The 19,526-nt window shown below is 41.8% G+C and overlaps 1 protein-coding gene across 14 annotated transcripts in view; it reads right to left on the reverse strand.

Annotated features, from left to right (window-relative positions):
- LOC149440445 (AP-3 complex subunit beta-2-like) overlaps positions 1 to 19,526 on the reverse strand; it is a 151,208-nt gene that overhangs the window by 67,703 nt on the left and 63,979 nt on the right. For all 14 annotated transcript variants that reach the window (XM_089658609.1, XM_089658608.1, XM_089658610.1 and 11 more), the window contains exons 6-9: positions 11,864 to 11,930; positions 8,001 to 8,183; positions 4,798 to 4,977; positions 2,636 to 2,733 (exon numbers count right to left, since the gene is read on the reverse strand). In XM_089658609.1, coding sequence (XP_089514735.1) covers positions 2,636 to 2,733; positions 4,798 to 4,977; positions 8,001 to 8,183; positions 11,864 to 11,930 — 528 coding nt within the window. The remainder of the gene's footprint in view (positions 1 to 2,635; positions 2,734 to 4,797; positions 4,978 to 8,000; positions 8,184 to 11,863; positions 11,931 to 19,526) is intronic.

The following is a 19,526-nucleotide window of genomic DNA, read 5'->3' on the forward strand; positions in this document are numbered from 1 at the left end:
AATGATCACAGTTGGAATGATTTGTATATATATATATATATATATAAAAGTCTTTTTGCTGCAACTCGCATTCCCAGTAGTATACAGATTCACAAACACTTGCACCCTTAAACTTTACAACCAGTCACTATACAGTGAGTAAAATAAGTATTGAACACGTCGCCATTTTTCTTAGTAAAGATATTTCTAAAGGTGCTATTGACATGAAAAGTTCGTCACATGTTGGTAACAGCCCATGCAATCCATACATACAAAGAAACCAAAACAAATAAGTTCAGAAATTATGACACAGGGAAAAAGTATTGAACACGCTAACGGAAATATATTAATACTTCATAGAAAATCCTTTGTTGGTAATGACAGCTTCAAGATGCCTCATTTATGGAGAAACTAGTCACATGCATTGCTCAGATGTGATTTTGGCCCATTCTTCCACACAAACAGTCTTCAAATCTTGAAGGTTCCTTAGGCCTCTTCTATGAACTCTGATCTTTAGTTCTATCCATTTATTTCCTTTTGGATTCAAATCAGTTAATTGACTGGGCCATTCTAGCAGCTTTATTTTGGTCTCACCTGACCAGACTATATTTTTCCAGTATTTCACATGCTTGCCTAAATGTTGTGCAGCAAACTTTAAATGAGCTTCAACATGCTTTTTCTTCAGCAATGGAGTCTTGCGTGGTGAGCATGCATACAGGCCATTGCGGTTGAGTGCCTCACTTATTGTTTTCTTTGAAACAATTGTACCTGCTAATTCCAGGTCTTTTTGAAGCTCTCCACAAGTGGTCCTTGGCTCTTGGACAACTCTTCTGATAATTCTTTTCACTTCTCTGTCAGCAATCTTGTGAGGAGCACCTGGTTGTGGCTGGTTTATGGTGAAATGATATTCTTTGCACTTCCCAATTATGGTCCCAACAGTGTTCACTGGAACATTCGGAAGTTTACAAATCCTTCTGTAACCAATGCCTTCAGTATGTTTTGCAACAATAAGGTTGCGAAGGTCTTGAGAGAGCTCTTTGCTTTTACCCATAATGAGATTTTTTTTGTGTAACACCTTGATAATGAGGCACCTTTTTATAGGCCATCAGTTGAGACTAAACCAGCTGATATTAATTTGCACTGACAAGGGGCTGGATTACTGCACATAACAATTTCTGAACTTATTTGTTTTTGATCCTTTGTATGTATGGATTGCAACGGTTGTTACCAACTTGTGGTGAAAATTTCATGTCAATAGCACCTTTAGAAATATATTTACCTAGAAAAATGGTGACATGTTCATACATATTTTACCCACTGTATATGTTTAGAAATGCATTAAAGAAATTGATATCAGATTAGTTTCATGCAGATCTCCAAACTGCTGTATCCCTTCTTTTGTCCGGATTTGACAGACATCTGTCGCTGATGTGCCATTATGCAACATGGCATCTTGTATCCATTTCCAGGGCAGTGAAAGCTGATCAGCAGCTTGGAAACCTGCAACATTAACAGGAAACCTAACATTCCACGTGATACCAGACTGGTGACAGTTTTATGTCTGGGTGATTCCCCTGTGAATAATCAGTTTACAGCATACAGTGCAGCAATCACAAGACTGTGCTATCAGTATGCTGCTATGGGCCTTCCTTCACTGCTGTTTTCTGTACAGACGTGTTTATTATCTAACTGAGCAGACAGTAAATATACCACATACAGGAGAAGTTTATTTATATCAGCAACAACAGAATTGTTAATACCAAACGGTAATGCCAATTGTACCCACTTGCATAGTGGCAAAGAAGCAAATTGTCACAAGCACACCATGCAAAGCCATACTTGGGACTTTTATTTGTCACAAACAACATGACATTTCAGGGCCACTGAGGACTCCTTTGTCAGGGTGAGACTAAGGAAAGGGTTCTTAGTGGTCCTGAATTGTTGCATTGTTGCTCTATATGGTATGCAGGTGACGCCACTGTGTAAGTTAGTACATATATATACTGCAATTTGTACATTCTTTCACATCACCCTCTCATCTCATGATAGTGCCCTTATTTTGCCACCGTAGTACTCACTGCTATGAAAGTTTGAAAAGCTGTAAGGAGTGCACTGGACATTACAGACCTCCACTTATATAGTAAGAGACTCTAAATCAGGTTTTGTAAACCAGCATTCCCTAGGTACCCTAAATTTCTTCCAGATGCTGCTAGATGTCCCTTGAGCAGTGAGCACTTTCTGCCTCTCAGATAAGTAACCCTTGACACCAATGATCTTTTTAGCTATCTGTAAAGGGGGGATTCTTCCAATTGACCACAAATGTAAGCAGCATTCTTCGCACTGATCATCATGATAATGTACCAGGAGCTGTAGCGATAGTAAGTATTAGCAGGTGTTCTCTGGGGCCAGAAATTTATTTTAAAGGCTCTTCTATGTTAAAAATGTTGAGAAGACTGCTCTTAAGTGTGGTTGACTCCCACATACTGTGCATTCACCCAAAGAGTAGGTGGCCATGTTAGAATGAAATGTTGATCCAAAATAGGTAAATTCGGCAATACATAATACATAAATGCATCTTACTGGTAAGTACTGATATAAAGTGGAAAAAAGCAAGATTCATTGTTAAGCATACCATTGACTAAATTTGCTCTAATACCTGTGACTACGTAGCAATCGAACCAAAGCCTTTGCTATCACTCCAACTTCTGCTTTTGGTGCAAGATGAAAATATAGCTGAGCCACTGCCATAACAACCTGCAAAAAAATTATTAGAACTTTCTTGAGACTCTCAGTCAATTCCTAACATTATATTTTACATATTATATCTAAAGAACTTAATCTTAAAGGGGAAGTTCTGTTTTATGTCCTCCTTCCCCCCCAGCTTCATCTTTTGGGACTTTTTTGGCGGAACAGGTACTTAGCTTTGGTAGGTACTCACTCGTACTTCTGGTGTGATCGCCTAGGCGATTTCACCTGACATTTGGCACCACCCTTCCTGCCTTTTGGGACATGTCATAGGTTCCAGAAGACTGTAGGACCATTCACACAACACAGCATGGCTCGCACAATGGGAATTGTCTGTGAAGCTGCAAGGAGTCACAGCCGGTTTCCCACACTAAACATGCGGATGCCAGTGGCGGCGAAAGACTGACCCGAATGAGGACTGCGCTGGATCCCTAGACAGGTAAGTGCTTTTGTTTTTAAAGTCAGAAGCTACAGTATTTGTAGCTGCTGACTTTTATTTTTTTCAAACAGAGAGAAGAACAGCTTTACGTAACAGGCAGTTCTGGCCAGAGTGGATTAGAACTTCTTTCAGTTTTTTATTTCAGTTTACCCATTTAGAGAATTTTCCATGTTCTACTTGGCCTATTTAAGTAGTGTAGGAAGACTACCTATTTCCTGTCTATTTAATGGATGTCAGACAGTACAGGAAGCGATGGGAAATCCCCCAACAAAGACGCAGGAAGCAAGGAGGAGAAGAGAAATTTCCTTTATGGGGACACAGAAAAGATATTAAATCTGATAGAAAAATGTCCCAAGCTTCCCGTACAATAAGACAGCCTTCGAACACATCTGCCCACGTGATCTGGGCTCCCCCAGACTTATCTCAATCCTTTATGCTGCACTCAATGATAGAGGCACACTAGCTTCTTTTTCCTATGTATCACAATGGACACGCGACCTAGCTTCTCCTATTGATTTGGAGGTTTGGATTAAAGTCTGGTCTCACGTAGCGAAACTCTCTTTCAATACGACCACCCTGGAATCGACCTATAAAGTTTTCCTTTGGTGGTATTGGGTCCCAGCCCCGATTGCCCAAGCCAACCTTAATATTTGGATAGATGTTTTGATGGTGGTATGTGGTCCAGAATTTCTGGACTTCTTCAAACCTTGTTCCATCTGGTAGTTCCCAGGGATGCTAAGTTTGTTCTACTCCATTGCCCAATCCTAGGTCTTTATTCTCACCAACAGTGACTGGCCATATACCTTTTTTTTTTTAGTGACCAAGCAAACAATAGCTAAAGCCTGGAAAATGCCCTCAGTTTCCTTACAGGAAGTCAGGGCCCATACAACTTTGATGATGACCAAAGAAAAAATGTCTAGTATTCTTAATGAGTCCCAACACAAGTTTCTACGTACATGGGAACCATGGCTTACCAATGTCTTGCCTTCTGTGGGCCCGACAAACCTATAATACCTTTAGCCTCCAGGCCGGATGGGATTCTACTCGAGCATATTCTCCATCTCTACTGGATAGAAGAGCTTACATTTTGAGAACTCAGCTTATCTGCTTCTTATGATGGTCATATTACTTACCATCTAAAAGCATTCATTGTTCCATTATTTCTCCCTGTTTTTTTGATGATATGTTGTCAACTAATGTCATTGCCCCTGCTCGGGATTACTTGTTGCGATGTTTACTCTTTTCAAAAAAACTCAAAGAAATCATTGAAAAAGAAAAATTTCCCCAGCAAGACACAAACAACAATAAAAACCCTACAGAACTTTTAAACTTTCCCCTTTCCATCCAATACTATGAAAAAATTGTTTGGGCTATAAATAGGCTTGAATTACTTGGTTATATTTACGATGTTATATAATCCAGAGCAATAAACAGACTTTGTTCCAACATATTTTCCTTACAGCAGGTCACAAACTTCCAAATACTGAAAACACTAAATAAACAGAAGTGTAGTACAGACACATCGGAAGGTCTGTGCAGTTGTCTTCTTCTCTGCTTTTGTTAAATTAGCAAAACATACTATCTATCCTCCTGTTAAATTACATGGTTGGAGGTATAAAGGTGTAGTTTCTTACTGCTGCATTACGGCTCTGAAGTAGAGGTTTGGTGTTACGGAGAAGAAGGCGGTGGTCTGGGTCCATAACATAAGGCTTCCGTTTCACTAGATTAGATGCTTCTGCCTTATCCTCTTTTCCCGCTTCATCATCGTCTGACCCGTAGAATGCTTTCTCAGGGTTTTCCTCAAGGAGAGATTCCTAAGAGCACATAGCAAGATAAATATATGTATATCTCAAAGTTTTTTTGTTTGTTTTGGATACAGTAGGTAAGAGTTAGAACCCCTGTAAAGTAGGTAGGTAGAACCACTGTCTGTATTTGTCCAGGTTACCATTGTCAGAAACTCATGAACTGGGAATCCAAAGATTACCAGAACAAGATCTGAGGGCATTCAGTTTTATGAGGGCACTTGTTCTTGTAACAGCTGTTAAGTAGGGAATATCCCTTGCTTTGAAGGACTTTTATTTCACTTCTTGTTTTGCCCCTAGGACATTAAAGTGTATCTTAACCCAAAACCAAATATTTAATGTATCTTAGCCTACCAGGCCTTAGATAGGGTGCCTGCATTAGTTTAATTTTTTCAGGGTCTTTTCCCTTTCCTGTGAATAATACACTTCCTGTCCCTGGATGGCTATGCTCACTCCTCCTGTATGTATGGAGAGATCCATGACTGCCAACCAGACTGGACTTTAAACATGTTTATGTTTGTTCAGTTGCATTACATGGGTTTGAGAGGTTAAGCAGTTTACAAAAGAAAAATTACACTGTTTAGGTTTCCAGGTCAGAAGAATTGACAGGGACAATTAATTTCTGGCAAGATCAACAGGTTTTTTGTTTTCTTAATGAAAATGTTCTTAATCTGAAAAATGAAAGCTAATGCAGTCACCAGTGACATATCATGGGTTGTCAGCACCTGGGGCATGGCAAGTAATTTATGCCCCCTAACCTGTGGACTTACTTATTATCAGCACGCTCCGGTCTGGTCACATGATCCCGTGTCAGTCAGCGGTGGCTACAGGAGAGGAGAGAGCTCTTGACAATGGCCAGTAAAGCCTGGAGCAGTGACATCACCCATAGGTTACCATATCCCATCTGTTGTTGGCGCTCCCTCCTCTCCCGTGCATACACCACTGGTTCACACAAGGGATAGTGTGACCAAGCTGGAGCAGCCTGAAAATAGGTGTATACATCTTTTCTACACAGGTTAGCCAGCATAGGTGTTAGGAGGGAGGTATAGGAGAATTTGTAAGGCTAGTTAGATTTAAACTAGAAATTCTACTTTAATCCATCCCCATGCTGGGCATTGGCAGAGTTAATTAACCCCTTTGTCATTAGTGACTGTCACTGGTCACTAATGCATCAGTGACAGGTTGAGATAGAGAATGGGGGGAATGAGGGGGGGGTGAGAGGAAGGGGGGTGAGAGAGAGAGAGGATGGGGGGTTAGAGAGATGGGTGAGAGAGGGGTGAGAGAGAGAAAGGGGAGGTGATAAAGAGAGGGGGGTGAGATAGAAGGGGGTGAGGGGGAAGATGAGAGAGAGGGGGGTGAGAGAGACGGAGGGGGGTGAGATGAGGGGGGAGAGTGAGAGAGGGCTGAGAGAAAGAAAGGGGAGGTGAGAAAGAGGGTAAGAGAGAGAAAGGGGGGATGAGAGAGAAAGGGGGGGGGGTGAGATGAGAGAGAAAGGGGAGAGGAGAAAGAAAGGGGGGTGAGAGAAAGAGGGGGGGGGTGAGATGAGAGAGAAAGATGGGGGGGTGAGATGAGAGAGAGGGGGTGTGTGAAAGGGGGGGGGGTGAGAGAGGGAGAGGGGTGGGAGAGGGGAAGGGGTGAGAAAGAGAGGGGGGGTGAGAGAGAGGGGGAGGAGATGAGAGAGAGAAAGGGGAGGGTGGGAGAGAGGGGGGTGAGATGAGAGAGAAAGGGGAGATGAGAGAGAGGGGGGTGATAGAGAGAAAAGTGGGGTGAGAGAGGGGGGAGTGAGAGAGAGACCCCTAGCCCTGTCTGCAATCCCTCCTCTGCCCCCCTGTCCCAGTCTCGGGTAGGTGTGTCTGATGCCCGGCACTTTCCATGCCAGCAGTAGGTGTCTGCGCCTCCCTCCTGTCCTTGTCCTCCAGGCTGCTGTCACTGTTGGAAGGAACCCAGGGTCTCAGAGGCTTCGCTGCGCCGGGGATGCTGTCAGTCTGTGTCCACTGTTGGTATTCTCCTTCCTAGGCTCTAAGACCCAGCTGCCCTCACTGTTCACCTTCCCGCAGCCTCCAGCTCTGGGGCTGCCCACTCGCCGTGTGGAGATGCCCGTACCCCAAGGACGCTGCTGTTTGCTACCCCGCTCCCGCCACCAACGAACCAGGACTATCAATAATTTTTGCACCCCCCTAACTATTGAGCCTGGGCAACAGCCCTGGCTGTAACCCCCCATGCTATGCCAGTGGTAGTCACCACGTCTAAGGACTAGTATAATGGAATGTTTTACATTTTATTCCTAGGTCTATTTATCCTTTAATTAAAGGTAAATCTCCCTTTAAAAACGAAAAACAAACTTACAGGGGTTTAAACCTTTCTCCACTTTATCCAAATTAAAAAAAGAAATGCTTTCATTACACATGCATTTAAAGGAGGGTAGACAGGAAAGTTGTCTTGGCTCAAAAAGTGCTATAAAGTTGGTTATTTCCATACACGATCACAGTAAAATTAGCAGTCTGTAAAAGGAAGTAAATGTAATTTGAAACTTAAAGTGGTTGTAAAGGATATTATTTTTTAATAATAAACATGGTATACTTCCGTTCTATGTGCAATGGTATTGCACAGAGCGGTTCAGAACCTATTTTTCTGGGGTACCGCTCTGGCACACGCAACACACAACATGGCTCAGTCCTGCCCCCCCTTCCCCAGCTCCCTCCTCACAGGATTTGATTAGCAGTAGCAGGAGCCAATGGCTCCCACTGCTGCCTCTGTCCTGTGAATGCAGAGAGAGAGGAGAGGACCGCTACAGACGAGCACAGCACTGGATCAAGTGAGGACTATTTAGTAATCAAAAAGGGGTGTGGGGGGGGGGCAGCCAAACAAATACTGGGACATTTTTTACCTTAATGCAGGGAATGTATTATTGTAAAAAAGTCTTGCCTTTTAAACTGCTTTACAAAAAAAAAAATCAGCTGTAGTTCATGCTAGTAAACTTGAGCAGTGAACAGGTAACGTGATCTGTAATGTGAGTTGATCTGAAGGGTACTTACATTTTGATTAGGGTTCAAAAACTGGGTCCTTGCATAGCGTGTAAGCATGTTGATAATTACCACTTGCCCCCACTCCTCTACATCAATCAATAAGTTGCACAGCTTACGGTAGTTCTTATGGATCAAATCAATGCGTTCAGGGCAGACCTCTTCAAATGCCATCACAACACTGCCTGCAACCAACTTGGGAAAAAATAAAAGGGTCAGACCTAGAAGAACACTTAGTCACCTACATTAATTAGCCCTCTAACTAAATTCTTGATAAATCGGCTCCCTGTACAATCCGCTAATGATAATGACAGTAAATGTTTTGAGCAATGTCACTGAAAGCATTATGATCTGCCAAGATCTAAGGCCACAACATCCAAAATCCCATCTGCTTCATTTGTTGATTATGAAGGTCGACTACTGTATGTTAGATGTGAAGAGGTTTCATCACTTTTCTCTGCTTTTTCAAAAACAAGTCTTAGCTGTGGCTCACTGCTTATTCCCTTCTAGTTGTCTCAGGCATATTAACCCATTCTCACTTGAGATGAATAGAAGTGTAGAATTTATGGTGCATTAAAATTACAAAAACGCTGTCATGAAACTGAATTTACGTACACTCACCGGTCAATTTACTAGGTATACCTGTTCAACTGCTTGGCAACACAAATTGCTAGACAGCCAAGCACATGGCAGAAACTCAGTGCATTTAGTTATCTAGATGTGGTGAAGACGACTTGCTGAAGTTCAAACCAGTAAACAACTTGAAAGCATGGATCCATCCTGCCTTGCATCAACAGTTCAGGCTGGTGTTGTAATGGTGAGGGGGATATTTTCTTGGCACTAGCAAGGTGTACCTAATAAAGTGGCCGTGGAGTGTATATTTAAAGTCACCCACAAAAAGTTACATTGCCATTGTGGAAAAGTACCAGCCCCCCCACAATAGCCCATTGGCGGACAAGAGTTGCTGTAATCCAGGAAATGGAAAGCCTGACTATGATTCTGAAGGAACAGAAGAACAAATATTGGAAGATTTGGACCCACTGTTTTTTTATAGGGACCAGGCTGTCCTTGCCTCTCATTCTTAATTTGCTCTCCTATTTTCTAGAACACCAAATAATCAGGGTTGTGGACTTTGTGGTTGGAACCATCCGAGAGAGAGAGACAGTTACTTTACTCTGTGCCCCCCCTTTTTTCCTCCCAGCCCTTTCCCCCTCCTCTTTCTCCCTCCCTTTCGCCATCCTCTCCTTCTCCCCTCTTCTTTCTTTTTTTCCCTCTCTCTACTTGTTCTCAGCCCTACTTTCCTATTTACACCCCTAGTTCGCATTTCTGCTCACTATTTCGTTCTGTGTTATGTGCACTAATGCATATGTATTGTTGTCTCTTGTAAAATGATGGTGCAAATCGACATTTTTTGCTAATCTCTGGCAACTCTTTGCTGGGTCATACAGCCGATTGTGTTTACTGAGACATTTTATTATTTTCCTGTATATAAATATGTCCTGTTATGAAGGATGTACCTTACCAATCTCTTTACCTCTACAGACTGGTTCCCACTCAGGTTACCTGGTAATGTAATATGTGCTGGCTGTTTTGTATTGCTTTTTCAAATCCTATGATTAAATAAAGAATTAAAAAAAAAAAGGTTGCAATGCTTCAACCATTAAAAAATGTTCTCATCAGGACTGGAGAAGCTCATTGGACACACTATTAGGACATCCTAACCCAAGTATAAAAGCCATTTTCAGCAACCACTGGATTACACCTCTCCAAAGACTGACCTTAACAAATGGACCAGACGTTTCCCTCACCTTCCGGCTGACACTCTTCTTTATCTTGGAGCAAGGCCAAAACCACAATGTACTGCAAAATGATGCTTCGATTTTTCCACCATTTTTATATATCTTCACATCGCTCCTATCTTATGGACCTTAGCTTCTCTTCCTGCTGTCCAAAATGTGGCCACCTAGTTGCGGACTCGTTCTATGTTTTCTAGGCATGCCCCAAGATTAACCGTTTTTGGCATTCAGTAGTGCGCTATGCTACCTTAACTTACTGAACTACTTATCTCTAACCCTTGAATAGGCACTTTTTGGTCTCATTAATAACTCAGACATCAACATTTCAAGAGACTGTAAACAACTTCTTGTTAAATCTCTTGTAAGGGGGAAAGCCATCCTTCATGGATCTACACCTCCCCCCTCCCCCCCACTGCTTCTCTGTTTACAGCCAAATTATCCTGTTTTCAGCCAAATTATCCTGTTTTATTTAAGAAATCATGAGTCCAAAAATTCTTCCAGGTTTGGAATCATTCATTTAAACTTTGCCTGTAGATTCTCAACAATATATAGTGCAATGCTTCCAAAACATTCCGTGGTACCAAACCAGATTGCTAGTTAATGGCCCTCAAATGGAAGTCTTACCCTTAACTTAAATTGAAATATGTTTTCTAATGTAATGACTGAGGCATTTCCCCTTTTCCCCTAACCGCTAATGTTTATTGCAATTCATCCCTAGACCTATCACTGTTAGTTTATTTTCAAACTTTACTAAAAAACTGTACACTGTCATTCTTGTATTGTCTCTCTGGCCAAGTGTTGTGGCCAATCCTCCTTCACTTTTTAATAACGTGAAATGTGTAAACAATTTCAAAACACTTTATTTGCTGAGTTTTTTCAGTATCCCATGTTCATAACAGTCTGGAGTAGTGCTGAGAAATCCTATACAAATAAATCAACATTAGTGCAGGACTACCACATGGCAAGTTGGTGACCCATTTCACAGCACCTTGGAGCCTTTTAGCAAACAGTACCTGCATCAATCCAGGCAGCTAGCTCCCTCACGTCTTCTGCTTTACCTCCTATTCTTGGAATGCTCAGATGTGCTCTGTATAGGCTGTACAGACACATCAACTGCTAGAGGATGCTAAGCAGGATAATTAACACTGCAGCATGGTCACTCTGAACAGCGATTCATGATCGGATCTCTCTTCAAAGGGCATTTGAAAGGCAGTAAGGAGGCATTGTATCGCTACCTTAAAGACTGTTTTAACTCCTTAAACCTCCACATTAGTGCACATGGTTGCGAGATGGTAGCAGGGCACGTCCATTCAATTAAATTCAGTGGGCAGTACTGAACGTGACACGGGGATAATTGTTTGCTTCATCCTGTTGTGAAGCATCACAGCCGTGACATACTGTATGTACTTCCTCTCTCCACTGCCATTGCAGCATACCAGAAAGCTGTTGGGGCCCTATAAAAACACAGCACAGCCTCAGTGTAATCAAGGCCAAAGATGTCTTAGCATGTAAAATGGGCAGTAAGACATCTAAATTCTTCATCTCATTGCCTCCCGGCTAGTTCCACTGTGATGTTCATCCTGACTCAGCCAATGGAGTTGATTTACTAAAGACAAATAGGCTGTTCACTTTTCAAAGAAAGTTGCACTTTACAAGGTAATTTGTCCCAGAGCTTAGTGAACTTAGTGAAGTTTCACTTTGCAAAGAATACCCAAACACACGCAAGGAGAAACATAAACAACATTTTTGCTTGCACAGGATTGAATGATGGCAGTCAGCAGAATTTCACCTTGTTCACTACTCTCGGGCAAATTTCCTTGCAAAGTGCAACTTCCCTTGCAAAGTGAACAGTCAATTTGCCTTTAGCAAATCAATACCAATGTGTGATAACTGTGTACACATGGCAATAGTCTCAGCAATTTGGAACATCTCTGTGTGTAATAATGAGAAATCCCAACATGCCGTTTATATTCATAAAAAATGTTTATTTCTACCTTGAGCTGAAAAGTTTCAATGTATAAAATACAATTATGAATAAACGTGAATATATTATCAACCATATAAAGATGCTAAACTTACTGTTGTTTTGTCTGATAAAAGTTTCTCTATCACTTCAATAAGCTGGTCTTTCTGGTCTGAGTCCAAGCTGCACAGAGGAGAACATGAATAGAAAACTAAGTTAGAGAGAAAAGAATTATGAAAAGCCCATGTCACACCAACAACATGTTAGCAGAGATTTGTAGCAGCTACAAATATCCCTGATTATTTTCTTTGGCATTGTAGCAGCTACAATTCTGCTCTATGGAGCTACAGACTAATATACTGCCAGTTGCACTGGATAACATGAATAGCTACTGAAGCTGACAATTGTATAGCTTTTTCCAGCTGTTAAAAAAAAAAAAACACAAATAGTCAGCAACTTAGCTAAAATGGTTACAATCATGGCAAAACAGACATCTTACTGACTGCAATAAATTTTTTTCCAACAACTAAAAGATAATTCTGTTGCTGTTATAAATCACAGTGTGCCATAAGGAATGCAGAACAATATTATAAACATTGGCACAGTTTTCTTGTTTGTACCCATACAGTAGTAGCAAAAAATTGCTCCTTGTATATGTTATGAAAATATTGATATTTACAGGACCAATACATCTTTAAACCAGCCTTTCTCAACCAGGGTGCCAAAGCACCCTGGGGTGCCTTGATGTTTCTTCAGGAATGCCTTGGCAAACTGCTTAAATTGTCCAAAAACTGTATACAAGTTAGCGGATGGATCAAGCCTGCCTTTTAGTTACACAAAGCCACAGGTTTTCATTGTGCACCATTACAACGTTCTAGCCGCCAGCATCCTAACAACCAATGAAGCCATCAGTTGATATGGAGGATGTCTGTCGCCTGCACAGAATCCTTGTTTGACCCTCCCCTACCCCTGTCTGTCAGTAATGGGGGCAAATTAGCTGAGTGATAGACAGAAATTGAGGGAGAAGAGAAACATTGGAATACTATTCAGTACCAGTGTGCAAAAATGTATTTGCATTGGAAGAATAAATCCCCTCTAACATTGGATATCCTACATGTGTGGGTGTTGCTGCACTAGGTAAAACTATCAGAATAGTTTGTTTGCATTTTAGAATGGGGTGCCTTGAGACTGTCCATAATTTTAAAGGGTGCCTCAAGACTGTCCATAATTTTAAAGGGTGCCTTGACTGAAAAAAGGTTGAGAAACACTGCTTTAAACAAAGGTCAAGTTTCAGCTGCAACATAACGGCAGATTGGTGCTATATAAAGAGTCAGTCTACCCAAATCTGATATTTCCTAAGGGCAGAAAGGACTTCCCGATCATGTGTGATTTGCTGTCACAGTGGTCACAGGTTCGGGAGCCCATCCCAACAACTCCCAATCATACTGAGAGGCTGAAAGCTGTCTATGACAGCTTACGCTCTCAGCACAGGAACCCTGGCCATCCAAGAATGCATATGCGTGTCATGTGGGTATTAAAACTCACCCTCTTTGCCAGCACACCATTGTGCAACACAGGCAACAAGAGGTTAAGCAAAGCAGGAGAAGATATAAAGTGGAGCCAAAGTCAAAAATATTTACTTCTTCTCTAATTGTGCAACACCTGTAAGGTCCCTCACCGGTGCCGGCATCTTCTCACCAGCTTCTTCTGGGTGCGGGTCTTCAGCCATCTTGATTGGTTAGCAGGGGATCATTTAATTCCCACACATGTGCAGAAGTGCAGTTATCTTGGCACAAAGGCACTATGCCGGACCATAAACTGAGTTGCACATGTGCACCTCAGTATACATTCTACAGAGGACTGCAAACAGGCAAGTAAGTGTATTTTATTGTTTCATATTTACTTGATTAAAAATAAAATAAAAATGAACTCATATTTTTTTAGTTCTGACCATACTAAAGAATTCAATAAAATATTGGTACAATATCCACACATACATCAGTGTTAGATTGTAAACTTAATCATACATTAAAGGAGAAGAAGGGCCAGAGCTCTTTTGGCTCTACTTCTCCTGAGTGCAGTTAGTTCTGCACTCCTGTGAGCGATCAGCAGTCTTTGATCGCTCAGTTCTCAGTCTAAGAAATGGCTGGGGACAAATACAGCATCGGACCTAGGTTGCATCAACGTAGATAAATATAAATTATTTTTTTTTTAAGAATCCCGAACTTCTTTTTTAAAGTGATCATATCATACTCTCCCAGTTTTCTGCAGAGAACATTAGCGGAATGGGAAATTCCACATACAGTTGTGGCCAAAATTATTCAACCCCCAATGCTGTAAAGGGGTTTAGGGACTATAGTGTACATTTGGAATTGTATTCAGAATCAAATCCTACAAGGACGTTGTAACTACCCAAATGCAACTAAAATGACATCAATTGTTTATGTAATACAGTAGTAAATGGTTCTTATGTGGTTTCTTCATTGCCACAATTATTCAACCCCTTAAAGACTACCACTCTGAAGAACAGAGGTTCATACAGGTGCTTTCCATCAGGTATTGAAAACACCTGTGGATGTCACCGAGCAGCAATCAAGCATAATAAGCACCAATTAGGCAGCTTTAAAATGACTGTGATACTCAGCTCCTTCTAGACATTTACTGGTGTGGTTACAAACATGGTGAAGGCAAGAGAATGGTCCAGGAAGACAAGAGAAGAGGTGATTTCTCTTCACAGGAAGGGCAATGGCTATAAGAAGATTGCAAAGATGTTAAACATACCAAGAGACACCTTAGGAAGCATCATTCGCAAATTCAAGGCAAAGGGCACTGTTGAAACGCTACCTGGTCGTGGCAGAAAGAAGATGCTGACTTCGACTGCTGTGCGCTACCTGAAGCGTAGAGTGGAGAGAAGTCCCCGTGTGACTGCTGAGGAACTGAGAAAAGATTTGTCAGATGTGGGTACAGAAGTTTCAGCCCAGACAATAAGACGCACACTGCGTAATGAAGGCCTCCGTGCCAGAACTCCCAGGCGTACCCCCTTGCTGTCTCCAAAGAATAAGAAGAGTCGACTGCAGTATGCCAAAAGCCATGTGGACAAACCACAAAAGTTGTGGGATAGTGTTCTGTGGACTGATGAAACAAAATTAGAACTGTTTGGGCCCATGGATCAACGCTATGTTTGGAGGAGGAAGAACAAGGCCTATGATGAAAAGAACACCTTGCCTACTGTGAAGCATGGTGGAGGGTCAATCATGCTTTGGGGCTGTTTTGCTTCTGCAGGTACAGGGAAGCTTCAGCGTGTGCAAGGTACCATGAATTCTCTTCAGTACCAGGAGATATTGGATGGAAACGTGATGCAGTCCGTCACACACCTGAGGCTTGGGAGACGTTGGACCTTTCAACAGGACAATGATCCCAAGCATACCTCCAAGTCCACTAGAGCATGGTTGCAGAGGAAAGGCTGGAACATTTTGGAGTGGCCATCGCAGTCACCAGACTTAAATCCGATTGAGAACCTCTGGTGGGACTTAAAGAAAGCAGTTGCAGTGCGCAAGCCTAAGAATGTGACTGAACTGGAGGCCTTTGCCCATGAAGAATGGGCGAAGATACCCGTAGATCGCTGCAAGACACTTGTGTCAAGCTATGCTTCACGTTTAAAAGCTGTTATAACTGTAAAAGGATGCTGTACTAAGTACTAAGATTGAATGTCACTTGGGGGTTGAATAAAACTGATAATGCTGTGAGCACAGAAAAGACATTTGTGGTTATTTCATTATAACTGTTATGTTATATTTGTCTGACCTACAAGTGCCTCTTTAATGTAAATGTAAGCAAGATGACTGAATGATCAAAAGCAATGTCAAACTGGCCAAAACACTCAATTTCAGTGGGGGTTGAATAATTTTGGCCACAACTGTAAAGTCCATTCGGGCCTAGGAAAAGCAGTGTACCTGAGATCCTAAGTAAACCCTATGGTGAAAAGTGTTATCTGCTTTATAGGAGTCAGTACATTCTGGTGGGTCTTTAAACCTTCTTGAAGAGTACACAAAGCACTGTGATGGAATATTTTGGGAGTCGAAGAAGGATTGTTTATTGAATATTTTTGTCATGGTCTTCACTATTGTGATTCTTTGTATTTTTTATATATTTCTTTTTTCAAGCACTATATCACAGATGTTTCACTTGTATTTAATGAGTGTATGACACAGTCACCTTAATGTATGATTATGTTTATAAGGTAGTGCTGATGGATGTGTGGTTATTTTGTAAATACACTGGGGTGTGCATTTGTTTTTTAGCAGCTGGCCAACTAATTGTAGATAATTGTAGAAAAGAGGTTTATCTAATTGGGTATATAGTCTTTATGTGGAAGAAATACTGTCTTATAAATGTTTTCAAGTGTGAAAGCCAGACAAATCCGATTTAAGTGTTAGTGATATGTCTATATCCATAACCAGTATTTGCAGGCTAGCAAGAGTGGAGAAACATTATGTCCAACATGAGAAATGTTATTTTGACTCACTTAAAGTGTTACTAAACCCACAACAGTAAAATCAGTCGTTATATGCAATAAAGCATGCTTTTTATACTCACTGTGGAACCTAAGGGGTTAATCCTCTAAAAAGGCCATTTGATCCTGTCTTCTCTGTTCCTCCTCTTGTTCGAAGGTCCATGTCTTATCTCCAGATAAGACAGACTGAACCATAGCTCTGCACATGCTCAGTTTAGTGTGTATTTCTAGAGAGGGGGTTTTTTTTGGGAGAGTGCATGTGATCAGCACAGGGCCAATCAATACTGTCCAGACAGAGGTCAGGGGTTTTGCATCCTCCTAGAGCAGAAAGAAAACTCCTCCTACAAGCTTTTAACATGTGCCCTGCTGAACACTGATAGAAGTCACAAGACTACTCTAACTGCTGATGAGAAAAGTTATTTAGCAGTTTATATTTACTAAAATAATTGTACTTCCATGTTCTGTGTACTCTGGGAGACCAGATATAGGGAATGCAGGGTTCTGGGTTTAGTAACACTTTAAAATTTGCTCTAAGCATTAACTGTTAACTACAGGTCAGGCTTATTCAATACAAATAATCTGAAACATACAAAATGCTTGAAAAAACTTTCTAGAGAAAAAAATATCACCTAGAGCAGGCATCACTAAATGGCAGACTGCGCTCTGAATCCGGACCCAGTAACAGTCCTATCTGGACTGCAACCTTGCCAAATAGTTGCCTGAGTGTCCTCTCCCACCACTGGCTCGCCTGCCCACCGCTGCCGCTATCATCCTCAAGGAAGGGCACATGAGAGGTCTATTCCTTTCATCACATCACAGTACTTCTCCCTTCCTCCCCCTCCCCACACTGCCCTACCTTATTTACAGATGGGAATCACAACAGGTCTGGATAAATGGTGGGACTTTTCAAGTTAAGAAGTGGGTGACTGGTTGCTAGACAGGGGGGCCCTTTGTCAAGACCTGCCGTTCTTCCTATCCTGTGTGAATAGGATAGGGCACTGTAGGAAGGGGGAGAGGGGAGGAGTGCTGCGATGTTATGAAAGGGACAGGAGTATGTAATATGGAGGGAGGACTGTGATGAGGTGGTCTGTGGTGGGGAGGGGGAGTCTGTGATGGGGGGGTGCTGTGATGGGGCAGTCCGTGATGGGGTGGTCTGTGATAGGGTGATCTGTGATGGGTCGGGTCTGTGATGTAAAAGGGGGGGGGTGATGCAAAGGGGGGCTAAGGGCACTGATGTAAAAGGGGGGTCTGTGATGTGAAGGGAGGACTGAGGAAATTAATGTATGGGCTTGTTCACACTTGTTCAGAGATCTGTGTTTTTCTGCACTAGAAAAACACAGGTTTCTGCAAAGGCAATAGAAAACAATTGTTTTCTATGTGTCCTATTCACACTGCAACAGTACCCCTGAGAAGTGCTGAGAAGTGTAGTACTGTATGCATTTTTCTCCAAAGGATTGGAGCATCACCTACAGTCTGTTTCTATGCACCTCACTTGAGCGGTGGTGCATAAAAATGAATTAAATGTAATTTTGACATTTCAATAAAATTGAAAGAAAAAAAGAACAACATGCGATGCACATAAATGCATACCGCCACACCAGTTCCTTCACCTCACACTACAGGTGTCCACACAGTAGAACCCTGCATTTTACCATGAGGCCTGGGATGTTTGGGCCCTAAAGGTGGGTGGGGGGACTTTGACATGCTCGGGAGGCTGTGATGTGAAGGATCGGAGTCAAAGCACCAACATGACACTCGGCCTCCGTTGGAAGGAAATTTTACTGACCGAACCTCTATTAATTTTAACTCAGTACCCCTGATCTAGAGGGAATGACTCAATCTGACATCTCTACAAATGTCACTTTCAATAGTTTTTTATGACATCTACAGAAATCTTTTTATGCTATCATAGGGCTCATGTAGGTGATAGTACAATCACATTGTAATCTGTGTGTTGAGTTTATGATGCATACATGGATCCATTGCATGCTTTGTGCTTCTCTGCCTGTGCGTTATTCTTCTTGCACACTCCTTTCTTTACTTTTGCCTTTCTGCTATCTGTTGTCTCCTGCTGATCACTCTCGATTCTGATCCATGCCAATCTCATCATACTTGCTGCTATTTATTAAAGTGTGTCGATTTGTCTCTTACTGGAAAATGCCAATGCATGACCAACGTCTGTGTTCAGCTCTGTATTTTGTCCTGTGTCCTAAGTATTTAGCCTTGATTTGTCTAATCTGTTTGACCTTCTGTTCCAGCTCAAGCTCTCTGATTTTATCTGTCTTTGTGTGGTTGCTCCCAGCATGCTTCTGATCTATTTTGTTTTTGTCTGCCTACAGACTTGAGTGTCTGCTTTTCTGGCAACCTACTAGTCCACTAGTTGCTGATTTGCTTCCAAGTCTGTTCGGTTTCTTCTGACAACTTGCAAAGAATTTATCTGTTGGCTCTTTTGGAGCCTGCTTGTGTTGGCCATTCTCTTTCTATCTCTCTATTGTATACCAGTGAGGGCTGAAGCCTGGGAATGTCAGCTACGCATCTAGATGTGTACTGGTAGGAGTTCTGGAGGTTCTTAACAGAAGTTCTGGAGAAAACTAGGCATTTTCAGGTCATACCTTGTAATGGTGATCCATTGCCACCCACTGGTGACATTATCTCTAGTCTCTGTTTCTTTTCAATGTCTCTATGCATTGTAGTTATCTTGTTTCAAAATTATCACATGGTTTTGATCCCTGCTTTTGACTGGCTCCCCCCGACTGGTATTTGACCCTCAACATTGCTTTGGTTTTGATGTTGTCTATGCCTTCCCTTGATTCAGCACTAGGAGTGTCAAAGCCCCCTGAACTTGACCAGTAGTCTCCTGCTGGTTCTGACATCAGTGCTATCCAGAAACAGTGGTGCAGTCTGTAGCAACCATTCAAGTATGTTTGCTTAAAAAACTGCTAAAAAACCCCCCATAACATTCCTTTTGAAACACCTTACATACACAGTTATATAGTTGCTAAGGCTGAATAAAGACAATTGTTTACAAAAGAAGCAGGACTTCTATTTGGCCATGTACAAGGCAAAGATTAACTGTTAAAATACAATCCTTTTATTCCATATATAATATTTGGATTGTCCATGGCATCATAAAAGTCCTGCTTCTTCTGTAAACAAATGTCCTATATATATGGGATGTAAGGTGCCTTATGACAGTCCATGCAGTTCAACCTGATGGTGTGTGTGCGCATTTGTGTTTATGTCAGTACCTTTTTCCATATCCCTGT

The sequence above is a fragment of the Staurois parvus genome, unplaced genomic scaffold (genome assembly GCF_062004578.1).
Source record: "Staurois parvus isolate SC_StPar_1 unplaced genomic scaffold, SC_StPar_1.0 ptg001084l, whole genome shotgun sequence".
Lineage (NCBI taxonomy): Eukaryota > Metazoa > Chordata > Amphibia > Anura > Ranidae > Staurois > Staurois parvus.